The sequence below is a fragment of the Esox lucius genome, chromosome 15 (genome assembly GCF_011004845.1).
Source record: "Esox lucius isolate fEsoLuc1 chromosome 15, fEsoLuc1.pri, whole genome shotgun sequence".
NCBI classification, from domain to species: domain Eukaryota; kingdom Metazoa; phylum Chordata; class Actinopteri; order Esociformes; family Esocidae; genus Esox; species Esox lucius.
The window spans coordinates 3,244,123-3,271,701 of record NC_047583.1 but is presented as its reverse complement, the minus strand read 5'-3'; the positions used below and the strand labels follow the sequence as shown (position 1 = coordinate 3,271,701).

At 44.5% G+C, this 27,579-nt stretch overlaps 1 protein-coding gene across 3 annotated transcripts in view; it reads right to left on the bottom strand.

Annotated features, from left to right (window-relative positions):
- Positions 1-20,605, bottom strand: part of asap3 (ArfGAP with SH3 domain, ankyrin repeat and PH domain 3) — a 34,701-nt gene extending 14,096 nt beyond the window's left edge. Inside the window, exons 1-11 of one of the 3 annotated variants that reach the window (XM_029125417.2) lie at positions 20,510-20,605; positions 14,241-14,313; positions 11,240-11,385; positions 8,015-8,089; positions 7,000-7,049; positions 5,142-5,265; positions 3,968-4,053; positions 3,425-3,500; positions 1,602-1,688; positions 1,315-1,424; positions 419-488 (exon numbers count right to left, since the gene is read on the bottom strand). In XM_029125417.2, the coding sequence (XP_028981250.2) occupies positions 419-488; positions 1,315-1,424; positions 1,602-1,688; positions 3,425-3,500; positions 3,968-4,053; positions 5,142-5,265; positions 7,000-7,049; positions 8,015-8,089; positions 11,240-11,385; positions 14,241-14,313; positions 20,510-20,542 (930 nt within the window). In that variant the 5' untranslated portion in view covers positions 20,543-20,605. Of the gene's footprint in view, positions 1-418; positions 489-1,314; positions 1,425-1,601; positions 1,689-3,424; positions 3,501-3,967; positions 4,054-5,141; positions 5,266-6,999; positions 7,050-8,014; positions 8,090-11,239; positions 11,386-14,240; positions 14,314-14,881; positions 15,014-19,447; positions 19,832-20,509 lie in introns of those variants that run through there. The other 2 variants (XM_029125416.2, XM_029125418.2) reach the window with 2 other exon arrangements.
- Positions 20,606-27,579: the final 6,974 nt, after the last annotated feature.

Genomic DNA, 27,579 nt, shown 5'->3' with positions numbered 1-27,579 from the left:
TGTTAGCAGCGGTGGCATCAATTTTCTAGGGGCAATTATTTTGTTATTAAATTGTATTCACACCAATAAACTATTGCCCTATTCCTTATAATTTAGCTATGTAATGTAGCTAGGTAATGTAGCTAGGTAACACACAAAATTCATTTCCCCCAATAATTCCACCATAAAAGACATGAATTAGGAAGCAGTGTAATCTCTATAAATAATGAATGAATTGCAAGTACAAAAAAGCAACGTAGTATTTTATCTGAATTTCGCCCAAATCTCTGGGCCTTCGTATAAGCAAAATATTACAGATGGGACAGGCTGGTCAGGTGCCCTAGATGGGTGGAGGGTTACCGTGGTAACGGAGGCAACACAACGCGTATGTTTTGGGGACTTTAATAGTGCGGTGCGTGTAGGGGAGGAGGTGTCTCACCGTGCTATGGGAGATGGTCAGACAGCCATACTTCACACCACACTTCCGCTTCTGCCACACTTTCCTAATCCTGGAGGGAGGGGGGGGGGGGGGGGGGGGAGAGAGAGAGAGAGAGAGAGAAAATACATGAAACGCAAAAGACAGTGAAAGAGATGGAAAGAGAGACAGAGGGTGACCACAGTCTAAAATAACACTTATGCAACATCCAGCCCACTCATCAGTTCTAGAAATACAGGTAGGTTTTCCCAACAGACTCTCTATGTTACCACAATATTATCTAACTCTCTGAGAACCAGGACCAAACAGGGGGAATAAGAAACACCTTCCGCTATGTCTGTCTCAGCAAGATACGGAAAATCTGGAGCCACTTATTCAGCCGGGCCTTGCTGCCTGGGCCTAACCCCAGAATAATGAAGACCAGCTGCCTGGACTGGCACGGCTTCTTCCCTTCTCCAGTGTCTCACAGGGTTTGTTTACATTACGAGAGAGAATTAAAATGCTAGATAGACTTATCTTAGTGTGCATATTCATTTCCATAGTGTCTGGATTTACATTGAGATATACCATGCGGGAATGTGGCTGTCGATCGGGGGAAAGTTGAGTGACAGCCTCTGTCGGAAACGTGTTGCACGCTGCCCCGGGGGGTGGTGTCCCAAGCTATCCATGTCTGCAAATTTACTAAACAAAATGATCTGTCGTCTCATGTCTTCTTCAGTGTCGGGGAAAATGTGGATAGATGTGGCCGTGTAATGCAGCGTCTCGATGTCTCCCCTCCGCCCTGAGGTGCCCTCTACAAACCCTTCTGACTGTACTCCAGCTGTTAGATCGCAGGGAAACCGTCCCACCATGTGTGTACATTATTCAACATCGCTGTGTGTGTGTGTTGACTGACTCACCCATCACTCCTCTTCTGGAGAAAGCCTGACTTCTCTGTGCCATATTTCTTGTTGCCCTGGGGCTGGTGAATGCTGTAGCCGTTGCCAGAGTTCTTTCTATTCAAGTATTCCTAAGACAGGAGAGTAGAGAAAATATGCTACATTTTTTATGGAAAAATGCTTCATAACATTATGGGAGAAATTGTCACCGAGTAGGTTTTCTTCATTTGGCCTGAGGAAAACGGCTTGGGCCAGAAGGCTCAGAAGTGCATTGTGGGTATTTGGGTTGTGTGGGGTGTAAGCCGCACCTCTTTCCCCTCCACCTGTAAAAGCAGTCGGAGGGAGTCCCGGAGCTGAGAGAGTTGTCTCACCTCCTCCTCCTGGCTCTGACGCACCTGCAGAACAAACACACAGACACACATATGTACATGCATGTGAGCAGAGAGACAGACATCAGTTTGTTAGCCGAATGCAACCTTTGTTTAGCCAACAATCCTTGACCTCGCTAATAAACATCGAATGACAGAGTGTTCTGATCCCTCCTCGGGTTCTGGGTTGCTGTGTTAACACAGGAATAAGCCTAGCTGTTGTGCAGCTAGATAAAGTATTGGGCTAGCACCAACAACACCTGTTCGTTGAATCAACATTGCCATGTGATTTAACAAGGACCAATTATAATGGCTTGGTGAACCATGAAAAAAAATACGTTTTTCCCCATAAAATATTTTCTTTTGAACCTTAGAAACAACAAGCCTGAGCTTGCCGTACTTTCAATCGTGCAAATCAAGAAAAACCAACAACACTTCTAAGTCAGGTTACTACAGAGCGTCTGATACAGGGGGGGGGTGCAAAGAGAGAGAAAGAAAAAGACAGAACGGCCATAGCGTATATCAGTAAAAAGACACCAACGCCCCACGTTACATATTCATCAATGTTTACTACAACTAAGACAATACACTGCTTCTAGTTAAACTTGGCAACTACAGTATTTCCTGCACCTTGAATATCCAGGTTGGCAGTTGGGGGGGTTTAAGAGCATTGAAAAACCTGTCTGGGCAGTCAGAAGGGAGCCAGGGGTGACGCCACCAATGCATTTGGCAAATAATATTGTAGTTTCACATTTGGAATGCTAGAGTGATTATCGGGAAATGAATCTACGACCAGACAGTTGCTGCATCTTGTCTGCCAGCGGAGAGTAAGACTAATGTCCGAAATCTGTGAGGGTAACGGTTTAGTGTGTGTGCGCGCTCGTGTGTGTGCGCTCGTGTGTGTGTGCGTGCGTTAAGAAGCCCAAAAACCAAACCCTCCATTGATGTACAAAAATCAGTATATCATTTTTCAAATAGTTAGTGAAATCCAGAAGCAGAACTCATACTGAAGATAAAACCTGTTTCAGAACATAGTATCAGTAGACAAAAGAGTGGGGTAGACTGAAACACAAGCGGACATACATACATGAACACAGACAGAAACAAAAAGACAGATTTTTCCTCTCTCAATATAAACACTCATGTGGGTGGCAAAACTGACTGACAAAGAACAAAGACCTGACTGTTAATATACTTTACAGCTGACCTATAATTAAGCAATAAGGCACAAGGGGGTGTGGTACATGGCCAATAAAGCACGAGGGGGTGTAGTACATGGCCAATAAGGCACAAGGGGGTGTGGTACATGGCCAATAAAGCACGAGGGGGTGTGGTGTATTGGGAATTCAACACAGATAAGAACTTTTCTTAGGCATCGGATGCACAGTGCTTAGTCGTGGCATATCGGCATTATATCACAAACCTCCAAGAAGCCTTATGGCTCTTAGACAGGTATGCAATCAGACAGGTAAAAAGCAACGTCATTTCATACATGTGCTATGTCTCTTATAATCTTGAATGTTGACTGACAAATATCTGTGGTATATGAGAGCTTAAACCACTCCGAGATGTGGTCCAGTACGCAGTAGTCCTGGCCATAAAACTCACGTTGCTGTGCCTTACTGCTGACATATACCACAGCTATCAGCCAACCAGCAGCGCCTGGTTTCTAATTGTACGTTATATTTGCACAGTCTGTATATTTCAGCAGCAGGGGTCAACCTGACAAACAAGAAAGCAAAACCATTAACAGTTGTCGTTACCTTGTGTACAGATGTTGCCAGCTTATCCACAAAAGGATTGAGGTTCTCTGCGGCCTTCAAGCCATCCTGGAAAAAACTGAGACCAGACAGACAACGCTGTAGTTAACGGATGACCGCCATAAAACACAGGTTCACAGTGTGCAGACACACAAACACACAAAGGTAATACAAATTCCACAAACACACTCAGAAAACTTGACACAGAACATAAACCATAAAAAAATTTAAGTACTGCAGAGCTAGTAAAAGCAAGACAAGCCCAAACAGCTACAAGGTTTCGCAACACACGTAATAGGTCCAGGACCTTGGATTCACGTTAATGGGCCAACCAGAACCTCACTGCACTGAGCTGGCTAGTTTCTTTTATCACTGTATTTGCCAGCAGGTCTCCACAAGATAAACTAGAGCACGATCTATTCTGTGCAGCTCAGCTTGGCTCAGTGGTGTTAAACTGAGGATGTTGTGTAGTTAGACTGGGCCAACCCCGTACAGCTGGGCTCTGTTAATCCTGGCTCGGTTTGGCGCAGTGGAATGAGAACTCACTTGAGCTGGGCCTGGAAGTACTTGATGAGACTTTGGAGCAGGTCTGGACCCTGGCGGACTTTCAGATCCTGGATCTTCAGCAGGTACTGGACCCAAACCAGAGAATGTAGATGTGGATTACTGACCATGGTAACAAAACCGCAGGATATAGGAGTGTATATGTTCATGTGGTTATATTACTTGAGATTTAGACCAGTTCTCAAAAAGGTGCGTGTTATTTGGCTGATTCAACTGGTCAACCATTAATCTCGGTAAAGGAAACGGACTGTATACGGAATAAGAACGAGAAATGTGCCTGCACAGAACACATGGTCAAGAAAAATGCTGATCCTTCATATGAACGTTTATTTATTAATATGGATCTCAAGACACAGCCCAAACATGAAATAACACAGAACCATTTCAGAATGTGATTTTTTTTTTTTCATGATCTCTTTTTAAACTGTTTGATGTTGTTTTAAAAAGGTAGGGAGAAAACCCTGGTAGCCAGCTGTGGGAACTCTCCGGCTGCCTGTGGAAAAAATGAGAAGGGGCTGCAGTGTCTCCGATCCAAGAGGCTTGTTTTAAACCTCCTTGTCTACACTGGGGCCTGGTCAAGCTCATTAAGCACAAAACGACTGAAACCAGGATGTACAGTCCAGCCAATAAGAAACTGTTTTGCTTTTCATTGTTAAATGTTTTAAAGTTTTCAGTTGAATGCCAGAACAAATGTGGCCCGGAAAACAGTGTGGTAGAAGGGCAAAGGTTCTCCAGCGCCTTCCTCGTGCCAGTAAAAGGGATTACTAGGGACTAGAAGTGGGACAGAGCTCCAACAGGGGTCTTAGTGGCAAAGCGTTAGCAACGAAGCGCTCGTTATTGTTTGCGGTCTAATTTGAGTGGGCTCCCTCTTCTTGATAAGATCTGTGACGTTCAGGGGACATGTCATCATGCACACACAGGACTGCATAATTACAGGAACTGTAAAGAAATCCTCTGGTTTTTCCCAAATCCTATGTCGGGAATTTCCGTATTTGCGAAAGAGTAATCGTTGAACATACAGTCCAGTACATATCAGGTAGACAAATACAAAATACCCTTTTTTTATTAGCAGTCCTTGCATTATTTATTGCAGTAATTGGACATTTCTTTCCTGGGTATTTGGTGTGTGTGTCGTGTCTAGTCACAAGTCCCCCACCTCACACATCTGCAACTGAAAGGTCCTCTTCTCTCTCTCCATGTCTTCGGTCACGTCGTACCCCTCCATCCTGATCAGGCCCAGCTGACGGGTTTTTTCCCTTCTCTCCTTCTCCAACTTCCCACTGAGCCAGGGAGGGAGGGAGGGATGGGGGATGGAGAAGGGATGGATGGGGAGAGAGGGGGGAGAGAGGGGGGGCAGGGGAGAGAGAGTCAAATAGAGGGGGGAGGAGGGGGCAAATGGGAACATCAAAAGAGGCATTTTTTGCCATTGTTTTCTATTTTAACTGTGTTTCTTCCTCTAAGCTCCTTCACTTGATGACTGATGTACTAACTGGCCTGTTGATTATCACGGTTGTCTTTACCACGTAACGATGTTGTAGTGTAGGACTGGTTACTCAAAGGACACGTGGCGTTCAGGACCCTGTTACACCGCATGACAATATAGCAAATTCAATTGGAAAAGTCTATCCCTCTCTCTCACACACACTCATATATGTTATATATAAAGGGGCTTAATAAAACAAAAGAGCATTCTGAAAAATATGCCACACATAGGGACAGGCTTTATCTCTAGGTTAGGTTTAGGCAAAAAAGTTGGGTTATTAAGGTTATATTAAAGACAAAAAGTTGGGTATCTAAGGTTAGGGGAAGGGTATGGTTGGGTTTAGGCCTAGGAAATGGGCAGCATGGATTTCCAGGTTAGGGTTTAAGGTCTCAGGCCCCATAAGGATTCACATGAAAGCAACAGGTATTCACTGCTCTTATCTTCACACCCCTTTAACACACTGCCTCTTCCCAGTAAGGGTGGGCGAGGAGTTGGAAGGACAGTGAACACCACGGACATCCAAACCCTTCCCATACATTATATAACACAGTGGTATTCACCCACTTCGTTTAGGAAAGCCTAAATTAGTTGTAAGAGTCCGATGTAGCTTAACACATCACATAAGTAAGACAGGGACTTTAAGCTGACTAACTCTTCCTCTGACCAACATCCATACAGCATCTGTGAGGCAAATAACGAACACTCCAAAACATTTATCCTACATTCAACAACGCAATACTGACCTAAAATAAACTCTAAATCCAAAGCCTTAAGTTTGGGGGAGAACAAAACCACATATTACTGCGTAAGCCCTTTTTCAAGCACTGATTGCAGCATTGACGGAGCATGACTGACATCACCAAAGACGGGGAAGATTATCTGATAAAAAATAAACAGGATGCAGATAAACACAGCGAAGATCTGATAGGGAATCCCGTTTCAGTTTCACCCGTTTCAGTCGGATATCCACCAGACACTGGTGGAGGAATTCTCCTTTCAGAGGATAATAACGCACAACACTCTCCAATCAACACGGATGTCGTTTACCAAGAATACAGGGAGTGTTACGACTTGACTCCATTTCAATATCTATTGCAAGACTTGAACATTTAGGTTTAGCCATGATCCAAACGGACAGAACCTCCAAACTTTTTGGGAAGAGTCGCAGAAAAAGAAAGTCACATTCACGGTGTTCAACAGTTTCTGATGAAGACTCATAGATGTAAGGCTGCCAAAAGTGTTTAACACGTTTTGATTGAGGGGGTGAATACTGTTCTAAAGTAAATTAGGTGTCTATATACAAACATTTTGGTTAGAATTATTCTTCCAAAACAGAAATAAATCTATTAAATACATTTCTATCACATTAAAGTGCAACCAAGTGTGGTGAATACTTATTTTAGTGTTATTAAACCATTCCATTATTCAAACCATTGTATTAAATTATAATGACCAATACACTGATTTCGGCGTTCATAAAAAGAGATTAAAAGAGACTAAAATAGAGCTTTAATTCTCACTGTCAACTTACGCTTTGATGTCATATTCCTTCCAGCTTTTCTCCAACTGTTTCTTCAGCTCCTGATTCAGAGAACAGAATAGAGGCCTGAGTTTGGCTGGGCTGGACGCCAGACATAGCACAAGTACATTGCCCCCAGCCTAGATCATGTAAACTGTGGACAGGCAGAGGACATTGTCCAACAGGCCCAGTCACTCACCTTATAATCAACTTCAACACAAGACTGTTTGTTTTTTTACCAGTCAGCTTATACTCCGGGCCCTAGTAGTTAAATTCTCAGTCCATAGACGCTGAGAGTCAGTCTGTCTGCCCATGGCCACCACCGCCTGAGACACACTAAACAAACACACGGCTCCCCAACCAGCAGGCTCAGCTTCCTCTACTCACCTGAATGTGTCAACAGTTGGAAATATAGCTTGAACTGTGCTAAGAATTTGAAAATTATAAAAGCCAACTGTCAAATATTCAAGAGAGTGTGTGTGTGTGTGTGTGTAAACTACCAACATAACTCCGGCCGATGGACAATCCTGGTCGATTCACATGGATGGAAAACACCTTTGAACTTAGCCTACAGGGTTACTTGAGAAGTAAACTCAGTGACCTGCTGACCAAACCATCGTCCAAAGCAACTCAACTTTGTAAAGCTTTAACTGACTGGCAAAAAAAAAAATACGGAAAAAGGCTGTTGGCCATGAAGTGGAATTGGACAGTAGATCTGTAGCACAGAGCCGAGGTTTTTGCAGGGTTCAAACACCAGACGTGGCGTCTCTGTTAAAGCTGATGATCACCTTGACTGATCAAGTCATAAAAAATATTCTTAGGGCGACCCAGCTGTACCAGGTATTTTAATGATTTCCTATACTCAGACTCACCTGGGTTAGCCAAACATATATGGACCATAGCAAACAGTACCGCTACAGACACAAAGACCGACAATAAAAAGAAGCTGTCAAGTTGGTAGGTACATCAGGTGAGGTTATTCAGGGGGAAACAACGGTCACAGGGAGAGACACTGTGTGGTACTCACCATTCTACTGTCCCTCAGCTCGCTCTTCAGGACATTCTCCAAGGGGAACGAGATAATGTTGTTCAGATTCTGGACCTGGAGGACAGGGGAACAAATACAGAGTGAAGAACAGAGAATAAAAAAGAAAGAAGGAAAGAAAGAAAGAAAGAAAGAAAGGAAGAGGGAAAGGAGGGAGAAAGCGACTGTATTGTTTTCTTGAGTCCTTTTAAAGTTGTTCCAAGTTTTCTTGTTGAGTCACATTTCATTGGAGGGACATGGATCTGAGAGAACCACAAGGTACATTATAACGCTGGTGGGCTTTAGGGTGTGTTGCCAAATCAAATGAGATTCAGATGGAATGACTGTATCCCATCCTTTCCTGGTTATCTCACGCTGAGATATTTTCTGTTATGCAGTGACTCTACTCGACAACACAACTACAAGATAACTGCAAGACATTTCCATGAAAATGAAAGCTTGTTTCATTATATTCATCTCTGCTCTTACAGAGTGACCACTGAGGAACAAGGACAGGCCCGGAAATGCCCACTGTACATGTCAAAGGCCCAGTAGCCAAACATTTGATGGAACATTTCCATAGTAACACTGATGGCTACTTCTTTGTTCCACTTACTACAACTGAGTTGTTCCACTTACTACTACAACTGAGTTGTTCCACTTACTACTACTACTACTACAACAACAACTGAGTTGTTCCACTTACTACTACTACAACTGAGTTGTTCCACTTACTACTACTACTACAACAACTGAGTTGTTCCACTTACTACTACTACTACAACAACTGAGTCGTTCCACTTACTACTACTACTACAACAACTGAGTTGTTCCACTTACTACTACTACTACAACAACTGAGTTGTTCCACTTACTACTACTACAACTGAGTTGTTCCACTTACTACTACTACTACTACAACTGAGTTGTTCCACTTACTACTACTTCTACTACAACTGAGTTGTTCCACTTACTACTACAACTGAGTTGTTCCAACAACTCAATTGTTGGTAAAAGAGAACTAAAATGTTGTGTAGATCCTATTAATTTACAACACACTGACCGACCATCCAGTTTCTAAAACACGTCCTGCACTGAAGCAGCTTTGTAGCTAGATACAAAACCACCACTTCAACCAACTGAGTTCACACTCAGGTTCTGCCAGAAATTAACCCAAAGCTTTGAAAGTTCAAACTTGGCTTTGATTGTTTTGACAGGCTTCCAAGAACTGAGTGAATGGAAAAAGGCCTTGGGTTCTGTCTGCACAGACACACACACACACACATACGTACACGCACACAGTTTACTGTAAAAGGTCTTAAATCAAACAGTGGCAGTGGGTTGGATTCGTTTCCTCAGTATCCTGGAGAACTTCCTCCAGAGCCTGCTAGGGGAATGGTGATTGACAGCTGGGAAAGAAGGGGGAGGGGCCCCGTCTGCTCCCAATGCATGGAGGTCTGGGATGAATTATCATCGTCATGGAGACTATCGGTGAGAGGGTTCCGGATTGCAATAGTTTTCAAAGAGGCGAGAAGTGCTCGGACTGCAGCTGTTGTAACTCCCCCAGCACAATTACACACACACACACACACACACACACAGACACACGCACACACACGAGGTCTCCCCTTACCCGTCCTCCTCTAAAGAGGAGCCCTTTAACCCTCCAGCTGTGACCACACTGCAACTAATTCATAAATAACCTCCCTCAGTGTCCAAACACACATTCTAGCCTTCACTATCCTTGTGGTGACCCAAAAAAGTACTAATTCCATCCTAAACCCCCCCCGCACCATCCATTTAACAAAATAATAATTCACCCAAATGGTACATACAACCCCATCTCATCACGACAACCTCTAGTGGGCTCGGGGGAGTTGAATATGAAGGCATGTCTAACTCCTAGGCATCCAGGGGCCAGGCTATTCTGCTTTTTTCCATACCACACATCCAACTGGGACATCAGTCGGATCAAGGCATGCAAGAATAATTTTTCTGCCTGTAAAGTATCCTCAAGTATCCTTCTGAATCCAAGGAATGCGCTCTCTGACTTTCCTGTTGTCCTGTTTAACCTTAATGTGGACTACCTGGCCAGAATGTCTCGTAGCTGTCCCTGTCAAAAGTCCTCCTGGTTGTGTTGCAGATCAAGCGGCTGCCTTATGATTCCTGCTGCCCCTAACCCCCACCCCCCCAGTCCTTGTCCACCTCAATTGTCCCTGTCCTTGTCCACCTGGTCACACAAGCATTATTAATTATTATAATGTTGTACTCTTACAATCTAGACCCAAGTTTTTCCTGGCCACTGTGCTTAAACCATGTTGTTGCTCGCTTTTTTGGGTTTCAGGCTGGGTATCTGTAAAAACACTTTGCGAAAACTGCTGATGTAAAAAGGATTTATTAAATACCTTTGATTGATTGATTGGTTAGGGCACATTAAACCTCTGCTCCACACTCAGCTCCAGCCCCTACCCCTAATTTTAACCCTGATTGTAACTTAAACCATAAACCTAACTGCTGTCGAATACTGTCCTTGACTCATGGGAATGTTTCCTTGGTTCACTTTGAGATTTCTGGTCCCAGTAAAAGAAGGACACACACATAAATGGCTTTTGAATCACAGACTCACGAACACATTAATTACAAGATTAGAGTTAAATCCGAACCTTCTCAGCACTCCAAACATACATTGTGAATTAGCCAACATTTTGCAGATGGAGCAGATAATTACAAGTTGACTATAATTTATAATAACATGGACTATTCTATATTTGCACATCCCCAGTACGACACAGCCCTCAGCTGTGGTATAACGTCCCTCTCCCAGTGCATGACGTAAAGCCTGCATTCACCGCAGGTCAATGATAGAACCCAACGCCACTGGTTCATGGATGGAAAGGTCAACCGACACACAGGGCCCCATCGCCTCAGCTCCACACGTCACACAGGACTGACAGGTTGTCGTCTGAACAAGTACTCCTCCTTCAACACCATCACTGCCATGAATCCACACCATCTCAACACCTCCCACTCACGGGTCTCCTAGCGCCTATCTGCTCTTGCCCTCTGCCCTACTTTCCAAAGCTCTTCCCTATCCCTAAAAGTCCCCCCCATCTGTCTCAACCCTTGTGACACTGACGAAGCCCAGACGGGCAAAACATTTGTAACCCCGCCCGTCTTCCCCGACTCCCTGTGGCAAACGGTGTCCCTCAGACAGCCACCTCCTCTCACCAGGTTTTTAAAGAGTGCGGTGACCTCCCGGGTGAAGACAGCTAGGTTGAGGAACCCCGTCGACACCTCGTTGTTCTCCTGGGTCAGGTGACTGTTCCCCAGGTTCTCCAGCACCTCGATGTACTGCTCGTTGTTCTCCACGTGACCTAGAACCACAGAAACACTGGTTGGTTCTGTCCTCTGAAAACGGGTTTTGGTAATGTTGGCATGGACAACATTTATTTGCTAAACCAAGAAATGTTTTGCCAATTCATAAACAAATATTTCTAAAGAAAATTTGAACTGAGTTAAACAAATTGTCTCTGGTGAAATAACTGCTAAACACAAAAGGCCCATTTTTCACCTGGCATCAAGGATAACTTGATCAATGAAGCATGGACTTAAATCGATTCAGCATTCTACCAAGTACAGTTTTGCTGAAGTTGGACTTAATATTTCTGCTGCAGATTAAATTAGTAATATCGGTAGATGCTAACAGCGCTGTTCTGAGCTCCGAACAGGCTATAAAATTATTTTTGGTCATCTCCGATCCGCAGTGAAAAGGTCCAAAGCTTTTCATATCAGAAACATTTCACTTCCTAGCCCAAAGCTCAAACAGCGAGGCTACATTTGTCCAGTGTTTGGACAGCCATGATGAAGGCAAAATGTCCAGCACTTCACATCATCTACGACATCCTGAGGAGGTGGAAATACTAAGGGCCTTCAATGCTGGGCTTTCTGATAAGTCCTCAGGAAGTCTCCTGAGACATTGAGCTTCAGGTGTTTACAGAAGTGGTCCTTCATATGTTCCATATGTGCGTATAATTTGACACTCCAAACATATGAGGGCTTACTTCAGATCATAGCCTTTGTCTGCTGTGAGTGAGTGTCTGCACGTGTCTGTGTGGGTTCATGTTGGCGGGTTTGTGTGTACAGGTCTACGCATGCGTGTAAGGGTCTCTGGATGTGTGTTTGTGTGTCTGAGCTGAGCTCTGAACACCAACCATGGGAGTCTTCATAGCAACAAACATCTGAGGAGCAGCAGAATGCTGACTAAAACTCCCAGGGGAAGATAATGAATGGACCTTAAAAACCCCCAGCAAAAACCAATCTCTCTGTTCCGCACAAACCACTGGACCCTGGCAGAGCTGAGAAAAATAGGCCACTCTGTGTTGGGGGGGGTGGCAGAAGAGAAAGCGAGAAGCGGGGAGGGATTTGGTCTGGTTTCCCAAACTCCTTTCTCCTGACAAATACTATGCCATGCCCACAAACAACAGTTTCTTCTCCAGAAGTGAATAGACCCACCAGTCACAAAAACAACCCAAACATCCGATTGGTCCAGAAACCAATGGGTCGGCCCAGAGCCAGAACTCTATGTGGGCAAATCCTGATATTCTGACTGGTTGATTCAAAATCGAATTATACTGTTTCGTACGGCACTCTTCAGTTTGACGTCACCTAAACAACCGCAGGTAAGTGTCACAGATCAGAAAAATTTTGCATTTACATTTTGGCTTCAGTTGTCTGGCAAGAACTGGTAGGAAAGAACAGACAGCGGGAGATAAAGAGGGAGAGAGGAAGAATGTAGCATGAGAGGATAAGAGAAAGACAAACGGAGAAACAGAAAAGAGAGAATGGGTTAGGTGGTCAACAAACCAACCAACTACACACACACACACACACACACACACCCCAACTATCATGTTAGATTTAGGGGTTCAGCCACTAATGGTGAACAGGAAAACAGGGGCCCTGCTTACTGGAATCAAAAGGCCCCATATGATTCCAGTTAGAAGGGAGAGGGGGGGGGTTGAGTATGAAGAGAATAGTGGGGTGTTCTCAAATGCTAGCTGTATTTACTGACACAAACCTAATTTCCCAACTCTGCATCTCTCTGACTCACAACTGACAGTCAAACCCCCAAAATGGGAAACAGACCTTTTTTTTTTTTTATTTAAGAAAAGCAGTTTTTTTTTATGTATTGGCCTTTTATTTTTAAAACATAAACACCAAAATCACTGTAGAGGCAAAGTTAATGTCTCAGGTCAGTTGAATATTGTTGTGAGAGAATACAATAATGTTTATTACTAGTACCCAAAGCCCAGACAATCTGAACCTCCATAATAACAAATGAAACCACCCTTTCTAGTAGAAAATGTGAAGCGTATCCTGCATTCTTCACTGCTGGAACTGGACAACATTAACAGGCCAAACTAGAGAGAGAGTTGATCATTCTAACCAACCTGCCAACAAAGTCAATATTTGAAAAGCCCCAAGTGGTAGGTTAAAATTGGTCACACATACACACTTACACATTGATTATATGTTTTAAACACACACAGACACACAAACAAAGTCATCCTGGGCAGCCAACTTCAAGAAATAGACACACACTTTAGGAATATCCATCATTACTGGGACACATTATTTTTCCATAACCATAAACCTAACCCCAACCATAAACCTAACCCCAACCATAAACCTAACCCCAACCATAAACCTAAACCCAACCATAAACCTAACCCCAACCATAAACCTAACCCCAACCATAAACCTAACCCCAATAGTAACTTTTAGCCTAAACAGCCGATAAGCCAGAAACCAACTCTTTCCTTGCTGGGATTTTGAGTCCCCACTAGGTTAGTTGAACGTAAACAGACAAAATCGCACGCGTGCACACGCACACGCGCACACTGTCTGTCATTAATGTGAGACAGACCAACACCCTGCGAGGAGTGGCTCTGCCAGAATATCCCATAGACAACAACATTCACTTCATCCAGACACACATTAGCCAATAACGTCCCGGTACCACACCCTAGTCAGGTGACAGGGCCATAACAAACAACCCTGCCCTCCCACAGGCAGGGTCACTTCCCAGCAAATGGGAAGCTGTGTTGAAAACACTGCCGAATAGGCCTGTTTTCTATTGAAATGTGTGGTGACACCGTGCTTAAAGCCTGAAGTTACATGCAATAGGGTGTGTGTGTGTGTGTGTGCGCGTGTGTGTACTGTCAATTACTTAGTCCAGAGCTGTGGATGCCCTTGACCATCTTCTTCATCCTCTGCAAGGTGCTCTGGTCGAACTCCAAAGACTGAAACATAAAGAGAAAGGATCGAGAGAGGAACATTAGTGGTTAGACTCCCATGTGTAGGTCTCTTCAGCAAAACTCTGCCATCCCCAAAAGGTTTCAGGAAGGCAGGTTATTCCATGTGGCAGCAACAGACCACTTAAGCTTTCTGGGGAATCGGGGGTCTCCAACCCCTGCCTTATGGCCTCGATCCTACCTTCAGATCAACAGCTGTGGCACTAACCCTGAGGTACCAAAAGGCCAAAACAGGACCAATGCGCCTGTTTAATATGTAAAACATTATCAGACCATTATGACGTGTCGACGTCAATGACACCTCATCAAAAATCCCAGAACACCATGGGGTCACACCCAGATTTCACCCAATCGAAATGTCACCCCTCGAAACATCTCCTGACAGACACTTCCATCGAGTGGCTCAGGTCGTGCTTCCCACGGGGTGACTAAGCCCATGACGCTATTCCATTTAAGACCCAAACTAAGACCACAGGTGAATCAGCAGTGAGTCTGTCTAGAAACGCAGCATTTGACATCACAGAACTGATGACATCACCCATTTACCTGAACTCACCTCGCCAGTCGTTTTTCAGGTTCACCAACACGGTTCGGTTAGACTTGAAAGGAAATTGGGGATCCAACCGTGCCGTGTACTGTCCTGTGGTAGAGCTGCTTCTTTGTTCTACCTTAATGTCGACTGCCCCCACAGCCTCTAATTAAATGGGGGGCGGGGGGGGGGGGGGCTTTAGAACTGGTTAAGAACTAGATTTAAATGCAGCGCTTTATAAGAACCCAACGAACAGTGTGATAATCCTTTGGCATCAACGCTATTTAATACTGGATTATTATAGCTTAAATTCATTTTTATTTAGCGTTGCAAAATAGTAATTTTCTCTTAAACCTGCAGTTAATGCAAACACTTGAAGAAGGTAGGCTTTCCTGATGTTTTCCGATAATGGGCAGAGACTGTGCTAACCTGGCATACAGGTGAAGCTGGTTCCACCAATCGGCTGCCAGGACAGAGCTGATCGGGAACTGCTTTTCCATTAGGGCGTAGCAGACAGACCTCCCATGTCTTACAAGTACTTGTCTAATGGAAATGGCATGGGACTGAAAATAACACAGAGTATAATACAGGTCTCCCCCCTCCCTAAATAACCAGTGTTACATTAACTGGTCCAGTGGTGGTTCGCCAGGCTGGGCCCAGAGGACCTGCGTTTCACACCGCTGGGTCCCGTCTGAAGTATCACTGCAGGAATTCAGATGTACACACACACAGACACCCACACACACACACACACACACACAACCAACCAAGTTACACATACCCATATTTAAGTACACATCCTGGAACGAATACACACACACACCAGAGTTCCCTACGCTGTAGAGAAGAACAGCAGTGTTCCAGTCATAAATAACTGTGTTACCACGACAGCGACGGCTACATGCGCCATCCTTCCTCAGTACCACGGTCTGCCTCACAAACCTCAGACAGCTCCGTTGTTACAGCTGCTACCGGGTTTGGGATGTTCACAGATTTGTCCCAGTGAGGACGTCAGGCCCTCAGAAGTAAACTAACCCATGGCAAATCCCTCTACAACAAAAACATCTCTTTTGTAATTAGCACCCATTTGTAAATAACCGATGAAAAACATTCAGCAGTTGCGGTTAGGCTCAGGGTGGTACGGTTAACGCTAGGGAAATTAGATCACGAATAAGAATACGTTTGTCCCCAAAATGTCCTTCGCACACAAAGCAAGCACCCGTGTGTGAGTCTGTGTATGTGGATGACTCCCCAACGTATGAGTCAACCAGTCTGTTTCCCAGAAACCACGTCAGGCAGCACAACAGGAATACCTGGCTCCGTGGATAACGGGCCACTATCCGGCCGATTAACCAGCTGACGGCACGAGGACCGATTTGTAGAACCACAAACACCACAAAAAAATAAATAATAGAAAATAGAAACTTCTGTCTGCGAGTTCGGCCAATTTTTCGGCTTTTCTTCTCGCTCCCCTTGTCTAACCTCCCTCTGGCTCTCCTTTTCTCCCTTCCCTTTCTCTTCTGTCCAAACCGTGTTATCAGTCCTTATCCACTCGGAGTAACACGGCAATGGAAAGGCACAGCCAACCACGAACGCTGAAGCCATAACACACGGCCTCCACAGAGCCACGACCTTGCAGTGGTCACTGGGTCCTTGACACCCAGCCAGCAAGGAGCACACGTAAGTTGATATAGGAGTTTACACTAATTACTGTGATTAACAAAGATTTAGATGGGTGTGGTTGGCATGTTTGGGACTCTTCTATTGCAAAAAAAAAAAAGGTCAAATGAGCGCAGAAAACATTTTTATTTTTTGAACTGCCATTTGAAACAAGGTCTGGAATGAAAGTTGGATTCCAAAATGGCTCCTCTCCTGAAAAGGCAAGGCCAGCTATGTAAGAGACGAATAAGGACATCTAAGTAGCCGTATAAAGAAACGGTCCGTCTAACTGCAGGGGATGACTCAGACTCTGATGGTTATCAGCCAGAACGGGAAAGGCCATGGAGTGTTCAAGCTCCTTCAAATTTCTAGAGGGGTGTCAATGGAAAGCAATCCTCAAATCATTCCACACATTTTCGGTTGGATTAAGATCAGGGATGTGCTGTGCTCCTCAAGGACATTCACCTTTTCATTCCTCAGCCACTCCACCGTAGCTTTGGCTGTGCGATTTGGGTCACTGACATGCTAAAAGGTGAACCCAGTTTCAACTCTCTTGCAAAGGGAAGCAGATATTACTCATTTGCGTTTCTTAATTGCGCCAAAATTTTCCTTCGATCCTGACAAGTGCTCCAGTTACTAACAGTAACAAATATGCCCACAACATGCTGCTGCCACCACAGCCGGAAAAAAAAACAACCTCATTGCTTTCAGGCTCAAAAAGTTCATATTTTTATTAGATGACAAAACATTTTGCCACAGTATCAGAATCTTGTTTTATTTTTCCATCCCAACAGTTAAATCCACTGTCCTTCTCGCTCACGCACAAACAAAAAGCTAAAATAGGCCGTCCCTTCACAATCACCCGTTGGAATGAACACAGATACACACGTCCGCACACCTCGTTCCTAGCGGTCCACACTCCAAATGAGATCCGTCTTGCTGGGCTGCTGTGTGTGTTTGTGGTGGCCCCTTAATGCGCTCAGTTAGGTCATCCCAGCACAAAGCCCCGTAACACTCCACAGAGCACCAGTCTAAGCCCACCTCCGGGACTCACACAAACTGATCCGAGTGAAGAGGCTCGGACGGAATCCTCTGCATGCGCTGGTCGACGGACGTGCGCCGTGCAGCCAAGGGCTTGGAGTCTAGCTGGGCTGAGTGGCTCTTCGACTGGCTGCGAGGAAAAACCACAGCACTGTGCTGAGTCAAGGTTTGGGGAGGATGGGGTTATGGTCTGTGAAAACTGTCATACCTCTAAGCCTTCATATGATAAAAAAAATAAGGGATTCATTCAACCTGTGCAGGCGTGGCATTGAGTAAATCTGAGTGTCTCTCTCGATAATGGAGAATGTCATTTTGTTGCAGCCCAGATGGAATAATAATAATTTTTTAAAAAGCGGATTCAAAATTTGGGACACTTCTGGTTACACCGGGCTTGGAATTCCTTCATTGTGGCAGGTCTGCCATGCCAGGTCTGAACAGCATGAGTCAAGCATGTTGCAGCCAGGACTGTGCTTCATTTACCAGGCATTTTATCCAACCTCAGCATTTTGTATCGCAAAAAAACAGCAGGTAGGAAATAATGAAGTGTGCTGCTGAAGCAAATTTAACACAGCCTTGGATTTAAGAACTGCTGAAATGGAGGAACATACGTTATATTTTAGCCTCTCCGAAATCTCACTCGAACAGCAAACGTCTGACAAGGCACGTTGCTAAGATCAGCCTTTGAGAGAAGTGTATTTAATCCAAATGTATTTTTGAAATTGCAGTTCAGTTATAGTTGGTAGCCAAGACAAGCCTTGACAACAGAGAATAGCCTTTGCATGTTCAGTCATTCCCAAATATTGCTCAAGATTTTCACAAAGGGTTGACAATTACTGCCTATCTTAACGTATTTTACACAAACACTGGATGACAAAAACCACTACAGACTAATATCCGGTAATGGAGGTCTTGGTGGGGAGGGTCTTTGAATCAGGCTCTGAGCAGAGGGGTACACTAGATTTGGGGACAAAGCAAACCCTTACAATTCTGCTGATTTTAAGAGTTAGGCTATTAGTGAACAGGGTTTATTAATACTGCAAGTCTGAGATAGTTATAAAGCCTCATTCGAAAAGTATTTCCTCTTGAGATCTCGAAACATATGTAATTTACTAACTCTCCAGGCCACTTAAGGTGATGTAATTAGAATTGATAGTATCGGCCAGTTGACCTGCTGAAAATGTCAAAACACTGTTGGGAATTCAGTCACAACACAACAGGCAAAACATAAACCCATGTGCACGTTTTCTGTTTTGGGCGGAATAGTGTTCAGGTTAAAGCTAGGCTATGATCACTGCAAGAAAAAGTTCGCGAATCTTCTGTCCCTAGTAGGATATTCAGTGTCACAGCCATCTCTGCCTGGTTAACCCTCAATTAGGCTACACTAATTTATACGTAGCTAGTTACTCATTGATTTGGTTAAAACACAGCATACACGAGGACTAAATTCAATAAATCTAGAATTAAAGTATTTACGCTGTGGATACTTTTGCAATAATAGGCCAAAGATTGGCCGAACTCAGACGGCATGAACAAACTACTGCTAGCTACCAGGACCACCGCACTCGCGATATACTTTCAGTTTCCAGAATTCATCCGCAAATAAAGCCACCCTTCGTAAACATTGCTACCATATGTTTGAATTAATCCAAACATCATGAATCTCACTCCTCGTGAAATGTAATGGAAAAAGTGTCTCTACGTATCGTGTTATTAAAAGTGAACCCAGACAACAGTTTTGCTTGGACGACGTGAAGGCAAAAACAGACATTCACCAATCCTTGTACCACCCGACGCTGTCAACAAGTTACCTACTGACAGGTAAACACCAATGCGTACTACGACATCCCTCTGCAGTGGCGCGGAACTAACCTGCACGAGTACCCCACGTCTTACCTCTTCAACAGCAGCGACCGTGTTCCTACATTCACTAATTTTTGACTGAAAACTCGAAGTACCCGGTGAACTTAAGTCCTCGTTTGTCACAGCCACGAAATCCGAAATACTGATACGCTCCGGCATGATTCTCTCCAAGTTAAAGGGCCCAATTGAAAACAATGTTGTTGTTGTTTTTTTAAAGCGTCAAACACTCATGTTACACTCGTTGTCCTTCTTGGAAAGGGCTACGGCAGAAGGTAAAACTCCCCGCGACAGCATCCCCAAATTCACGACTAGTCCATGTGAGTGAAAGTGTGCGGTGCGGAGTTGATCTACTTTTTGCAGCGTGCGATTCACGAGCGCTCCACTGCTCGCTCTGAGCGCGCGTTTAAGGGAAGGAGTAATTCCATCATCACGTGGGAATGTTTGTGCTTTCTGGCGGGGCCTGTCCCACTGAACGGAGAGGGTGAAGAATGAACCCGCAGTCTCTTGCGGTAAATCATTTCCCCTCAATTCCATGGTAAACCCTAGTGGGTCGTGAAAACATTGGACTGCACACATTAATGGATTCACCCTGAACGTTCAAGATAGGCTACGTTATTTGAAAGCCTAGCGATATTCTAATATTTAATTCCAACCAAATTTCAAAGGTCAATCTACCTGAAGCGTAACATGTGTGACTTAAACAGTCGTATTTGCGCCTTCCATTGAAGTATTTCACGCGCATTTAGCGGTAAACCCTGTCTGTACCCTGGAAAAAACATCTCAGCCCCTCCGATCAATTCGGGTTTGTTTATCGGATCACTCTTTTGGACCCTAGTCCAGGAAATAGGCGAGGAGAAATCATATTTCACCTCACAGGTGTGTAGTTGGGTACCCGACACCTCCTTCCTCCTTTCATACAATATGCCACAACTTGAAAGGAAAGGGGGGAAAAAAGGAGAAAAAACCGAGCCCTTAACCTGAGAGGATTTATGGTTCAGACTGAAAAGGTTTGGATCCGTTACTCTCCAAGTCCAAGGCCTCTGCAGCCAAGCTGAGTACGGGGGACTACATTCGCCCTTTAAACCATATATTTACCTGCTTAGAGGATACAATCAGTTGGGAAAACATTTTAACGCGATGTCCCGGCCAACTCAAACAAACTCAAGGTTACTTCCTGGACAATCCTGAAGGAGTAGCGTGGTCAGAGATCGGTCGCGGTGCTCTCTGGCACAATGTTGTGGTATTGGTAGGTCTCCACCCATACACGATAACTCATTCACTGACACTTTTATTTGCATATCCTCATAATCTCATGTTCTACAAACTACACACACGTGAGCACACACACACTCCACCTAATCTAACGAGGGAGGTCACAGCAGTGTTTGACAAATGCATTGTATTTTCTCTTTGCGAGGTAACCCGGGATGAGTTTGCACTCAGTCAGGCATGCACTGAAGGAAAGTCTCTTGTACACCAAAGCTGTACTAGGCACCAAGCTGTTCAATTCTTTTTTTTTTTCAGATGCAAGCCATGGAATGACCTCAATGCTGGTATGAATAAATGTTCAGAAATTCTTTGGCTGAGGCTACTGCTTCTATTCAAGATCTAACAAAGTGGGACTCTTTGGGGGAAAATGCTACCTTGAAGGTCGACATTCTTTGGCGTGCAATGTAGTATGACTTCTCCCCACGAGTAGGAAAACGGCTAACCAGCGCTGTTATCAGAGGACGCGTTCGATGTCACAGTGGGGAATTTAACTAATTGGTTCGCTGACCCAATTTGCCAGACTAATTTATGCTCATTGTCTGACCGTGGCCTGTGTTGGCTCTGTGTGTTAGTGTTGATGTAATGCAGACGTGGCGTAGACTCTGCTGGCATGGAACAAAGCCCTCTTTCAGCCAACATGCGGGCCGGACCATGAAGCGGGTCCTTTGTCTGGCTGCCGCGTTTGCTGGGGTCCTATTGTGACTGAGCGAGCTGGTCTCATTGCGCGCGCACTGAGACTCACACTCACACCACAACAAACACACACCAACGCAACGTGCACACACACACAGACACGCACACAGGGAACATATAGCAGACATACAGAGAGAGAGAGAGAGAGAGAAAGATTGATTAAGAGACAAGAAGATAGAAAGAGACCATTTAGAAAACGTTTACAGAAGTTGATTGTCTTTTTTGTGTTTATATCCAAACTTGCAGTGACTCACTCCCTCTGGCTTTGCCCCCCCCCCCCTCCCTCCCTCCCTCTTTTCCTTAATATCCCAGACCCACTCTTTCAATCATATGTGGCATTACACTCTCTCACTTTCTCTTCCTCTCTCAGAATAAGACTCTGTCCCTCTCTCGCTGTCTCAATATCACTCTCCCTCTCACACACACAAAAACGCTGTCCCGTCTTCCCTTTCTCTGTTACAATACCACTCTTTCACAATGTCACACTCTCTCTCTCTCTGCCTCTCACGGTACTGCTATCATCTTTCTCTCTACCTCTCACGATATGGCACATTTTCCGATCTCAGCATCTTGTGTTCAGTCAGCCTTCTGCAGAGAGGCAGGGGGGGATCATGTTTCCTCTCTTGTATGTGACTGGAGCCTCGAGGTCTTAGCCACGGATGCCAGTAAAGGATTCCTCAGAGACAGACTCCCCCCGATTCCCAGCAGAGGTAGTGCTGCCTTTCCATCCTCCCAGCCTGTTGACTCAGGCATGCGGGATGACCTATTAATTTACAGGGGGAGTCAAGGACGTCAGTCCAGGGCCCCCAGGTCTACCATATAACCCTTTTTTTGTATGGATTTTATCTGAGAGAGAGAGAGAAGATGGGGAAGAAAGACAGAGGGGGAAAGATGAGAGGGAAAGAGAGATGCAGGGAGGTGTGGCAACATTAATGATGAAAAATGATTGACTCGTTCTTAAAGAAAAGAAACAGAATTGTCTCAGCTGATCTGGCTTCCATTTCAAGAAATTTGTGGTTTAGATTATGAGCTCCAAAACGTTTTTGGTCCTTGACCCAGTTTTAATTTGGTTTGAAAGTATGAACATTTTGATTTAAACTAATAGCAGGTATTTAAATCTAAATTAAGTACGGTTTCAAATGCATAATAAAGGTGGGAGTTCAAGAAAACATCAAGGAAGATCAGTTCGTGTTTGAGGTTCAGTATGATAAACACAGAAACCAAACACTCAAGCAGACCACTTAAGCAGACCACTCAAACAGACCACTCAAACAGAAAACTCAAACAGAACACTCAAACAGAACACTCAAGAAGAACACTCAAGAAGAACACTCAAACAGAACACTCAAGAAGAACACTCAAACAGAACACTCAAGAAGAACACTCAAGCAGAACACTCAAGCAGAAAACAGAGATGCAGTCTGGGACTTTCACAGATAACAAGAAATAATTTAGAACCTCACGTTTTGAGCTGGTTGTTTTTGCATGTATAGTCCACAATGTTTTAGGAACCATTTCAACTCGACGGCGCCAATTGTCCACCAGTGTAAAAATATTTAATACTGAAATATATCATAGTGCACTTTCACAAAAAAATCCTATTCAGGTCTTGAAGAGGCCAGTATTTTTATTCAGTGCAGAGCCCACCTCTGGCGCCACCTCTAGTTCATTTCCTGTGTTACCCGGGTTGAACCAAGCTATAATTTCTTCTAAATTTCTCTACTGATTAATGACCTTTCCCAAGCACATCTATTAAATCTCCCAGGGGAAACATTTACAGTGGATATAAAAAGTCTACACACCCCTGTTAAAATGCCATGTTTTTGTGATGTAAAAGAATGAGACAAAGATAAATCATTTCAGAACTTTTTTCACTTTTAATGTGACCTATAATGTGAACAATTCAATTGAAAAACAAACTGAAATCCTTAAGTGGGAAAAATGAAAAATAAAAACCTTTAAATAAACTGGTTGCATATGTGTGCACAACCTCTTATAACTGGGGATGTGGCTGTGTTCAGAATTAACCAATCACATTCAAACTCGTGTTAAATAGAAGTCATTACACACCTGCCATCCTTTAAAGTGACTCTGATCAATCACAAATGAAGAACAGCTGTTCTAGTAGGATTTTCCTAACATTTTCTTAGTTGCATCTCAGAGCAAAAGCCATGGTCTGCAGAGAGCTTCCAAAGCATCAGAGGAATCTCATTGTTGAAAGATATCAACCAGGAGAAGGGTACAAAAGAATTTCCAAAGCATTAGATATACCATGGATCACAGTGATGACAGTCATCATCAAGTGGAGAAAATACGTCACAACAGAGACATTACAAAGAACTGGACGTCCCTCCAAAATTGATGAAAAGATGAGAAGAAAACTGAAGAGGCCTACAGCAACATTAAAGGAACTTCAGGAATTTCTGGCAAGTACAGGCTGTGTGCTACATGTGACAACAATCTCCCATATTCTTCATATGAATGGGCTATGGGGTAGGGTGGCAAGACGGAAGCCTTTTCTTACAAAGAAAAACATCAAAGCCTGGCCGAAGTTTGCAAAAACAAACATCAAGTCCCCCAAAAGCACGTAGGAAAATGTGTTAGTCTGATGAAACCAAGGTTGAACTTTTTGGCCATAATTCCAAAAGGTATGTTTGGCACAAAAACAACACTGTACATCACCCAAAGAACACCATACCTACAGTGAAGCATGGTGGTGGCAGCATCATGCTCTTCAGCTGGAACCAGGGCCTTAGTCAGTGTGGAGGGAATTATGAACAGTTCCAAATACCAGGCAATTTTGGCACAAAACCTTCAGGCGTCCATTAGAAAGCTGAAGATGAAGAGGAAGTTCATATTTCAGCACGACAACAACCCAAAGCACACATCCAAATCCACAAAAGCATGACTTCACCAGAAGAAGATAAAATCAAAAAGTGCTTCAACAAAGTATTAGTTTAAGGGTGTGCACACTTATACAACCAGGTTTTAGATTTTTTATTTTCTCCCCCCAAAGATTTCAGTTAGTTTTTCAATTGAATTGTTCAAGTTATAGGTCACATTAAAGGTGGAAAAAGTTCTGACATGATTTATCTTTGTCTCATTCTTCTACATCACAAGATCCTGGCATTTTAACAGGGGTGTGTGGACTTTTTATATCCACTGTACTTAGGGGATGTCAGAATGTTCCTGAGAAAATCATCTAGTGTGACTTATAATGTGGCTTAGTTTTGACATGTGTCAGCCACTGTTAGGACCAAAACCAATGAGTTCTTGGGCTGCATTGCTTTTTAGTTGGTTGTGTTACGGACACGACAGGAATCGACAGTAGCTTGCAGAAAGACTCAACCACATAATGTTTTCAGTAGATTCCATGTAACCAGATCTAACGGATTCCAAATAACTCACAAGGTGTCAAACACACGAAACTGTCAATCATCTATCACTGATCTACGTCATGGCAACCTCTACCGTATGGTACGAACCACGGACAGCGATTGGTCATTCGGCGTGCATGTGGGAGGTAATATGCTGATGATGTCATACAAACAGAAACCGGATTCTCTGCGGTTGTCAGCTGATGTCAGATCTTGTGTTGTATTGGCTTTGCTTTCGGGAAGGTGTCACTGTCAGAGGGGTTGAACGCCTAACTAACTCTTGTTCCTTACATGCCCGACACTTTAGGTTCTGGCTGACAACTTTTAAACAATCCCGTTCCTGTCTTCAAATGAAATGACACATTTCCAACTAACAACCCAAAGCCAGTGCCTTTAAGATTGTGGTAGAAATAGGAAGTATGGTTAAGCCTTTTACAAAAAAAGTTTGAGAACCAGTCTGTCCTGTTTGTCCAAACCTGAAACAGAATGTCAGGCCTCCTTGATTCACAGCTGGCGTCATATGTACAACCTGTGACATGTCTGGATTAGCCTGGTCGCTGGAGTTTCACACTGGGTGTTTACAAAGCTCCTCGTGCATACTGCGTACCCATCAATGAATGGTCAAAAATAAATATATTGCCATGTAATATATTTAACGAACATGTTTGCACGTGCATTTTGGAATGTACTTTATTAACTAACATTTTGGAATGTACTTTATTAATTGACATTTTAAATGTATTTATTTCGGGAATGGGTCTGGACGATGCAGGCTGGCTGTATCCACGGCTACTCTGTGTGAGTGGGTGACTACTCCACTAGGCTGGGGCCAATCAGAGTTTGGAAGAGATTCTAATGTTGAGGACAAACTTGTGGGTGATGATATCCCACTATTCCAGGATATCAGTTTACTTGAACACCCTTTAAGGTCACAATGCAGCATTTCAGCCCAAACATCAAACCTAATTATAGTTGTTCCAATGCAAGTCTTCTAGGCTGTCCTCTTCATCTTTAAAATACTGTCAGATAGGTCTATATACATGGCTGGAAAACAGGACCTCAGGGAATTCCGTTGCAGTTTATTTCTGGGCTTCTCCTTTATGTTGTTCTTCGCCTTCATCCTCTCTACTGCACACTAATGAGACAAACACGCCAGGACTTGTCTTCGTTATTCAGTCGGTCAACTAGCTGTCAGCCATTTAAAGCTAGGCAGATGGCTCACTCTGCAGGCTTCATTATGCTTTACTTACAACAGACACAGTTGAAACACAATGGAAACAAACAATTTAAGTTGAACTTCTATCTGTGTTTGGATGTTTTTTGTTGTCTTCGGGGGGGGGGGGGGGACAATAAGTCAGGCCTCTGACCAACAAAGAACGACACCAATCAAATGCCTGTTTCATCTACATGCTTTGTTAGCAGTGAAAGGAAGGTTACTTGGCTGTCGTGGCGGGTGAATCCCATTGTTGTGTTCAGTTCCATTGAGCCTCAACCCCTGACCCCTTGACCTTAGCTTCATCCACTGTCTATTGTCTGCTGGTTACCCTGGCAACATTCAACCAATGACTTGGGGGCTGTTTTGTTTTCTTCTCCTTTCGGAGTAAGTTTCTCTGGTGTTCTGCTCATCGATTATGTTGCTCTATTGGATGACTGATGCATGTTCTCTGTCCCTGAGTCACACTCTAAATCAGATTTGATAGTGTTTCCAAAGTGGTGACATTTTGGCTCAGAACTGTACAAGTAATTTCTCCAGAGCAAACTGGAGTCCATGACTGACCTACAGTGGACCCAAGCCCCGCCCTCTTACCGACTGACCTACAGCGGACCCAAGCCCCGCCAACTTACCAACTGACCTACAGCGCACCCAAGCCCCGCCCACTTACCGACTGACCTACAGCGCACCCAAGCCCCGCCCACTTACCGACTGACCTACAGCACACCCAAGCCCGCCCACTTACCAACTGACCTACAGCGCACCCAAGCCCCGCCCACTTACCGACTGACCTACAGCACACCCAAGCCCGCCCACTTACCAACTGACCTACAGCGCACCCAAGCCCCGCCCACTTACCAACTGACCTACAGCGCACCCAAGCCCCGCCCACTTACCGACTGACCTACAGCACACACAAGCCCCGCCCACTTACCGACTGACCTACAGCGCACCCAAGCCCCGCCCACTTACCGACTGACCTACAGCGCACCCAAGCCCGCCCACTTACCAACTGACCTACAGCGCACGCAAGCCCCGCCCACTTACCGACTGACCTACAGCGCACCCAAGCCCCGCCCACTTACCGACTGACCTACAGCACACCCAAGCCCCGCCCACTTACCGACTGACCTACAGCGTACCCAAGCCCCGCCCACTTACCGACTGACCTACAGCGTACCCAAGCCCCGCCCACTTACCGACTGACCTACAGCGTACCCAAGCCTCACCCACTGAACTGACCTACAGCACACCCAAGCCCTGCCCACTTACCGACTGACCTACAGCATACCCAAGCCCCGCCCACTTACCGACTGACCTACAGCATACACATGCCCCACCCACTTAACAACTGACCTACAGCATACCCAAGCCCCGCCCACTTAACAACTGACCTACAGCATACCCAAGCCCCACCAGGGAACCTGCAGGCTCCGGACCTGAATACCCCTGGCCCAGAAAGAAGTGGACTGCTCTAGAGGCAGACGAAAACAATGAAAACAAAGTGTCTAGCATTGACCAAGACTGGGGGTGTGCCAAGACTGGTACCGCCTGCCCTGGGAAAGAAATTATGTGATAGGAAATGGATGTAATCGCAAGGTTTACACCATGGC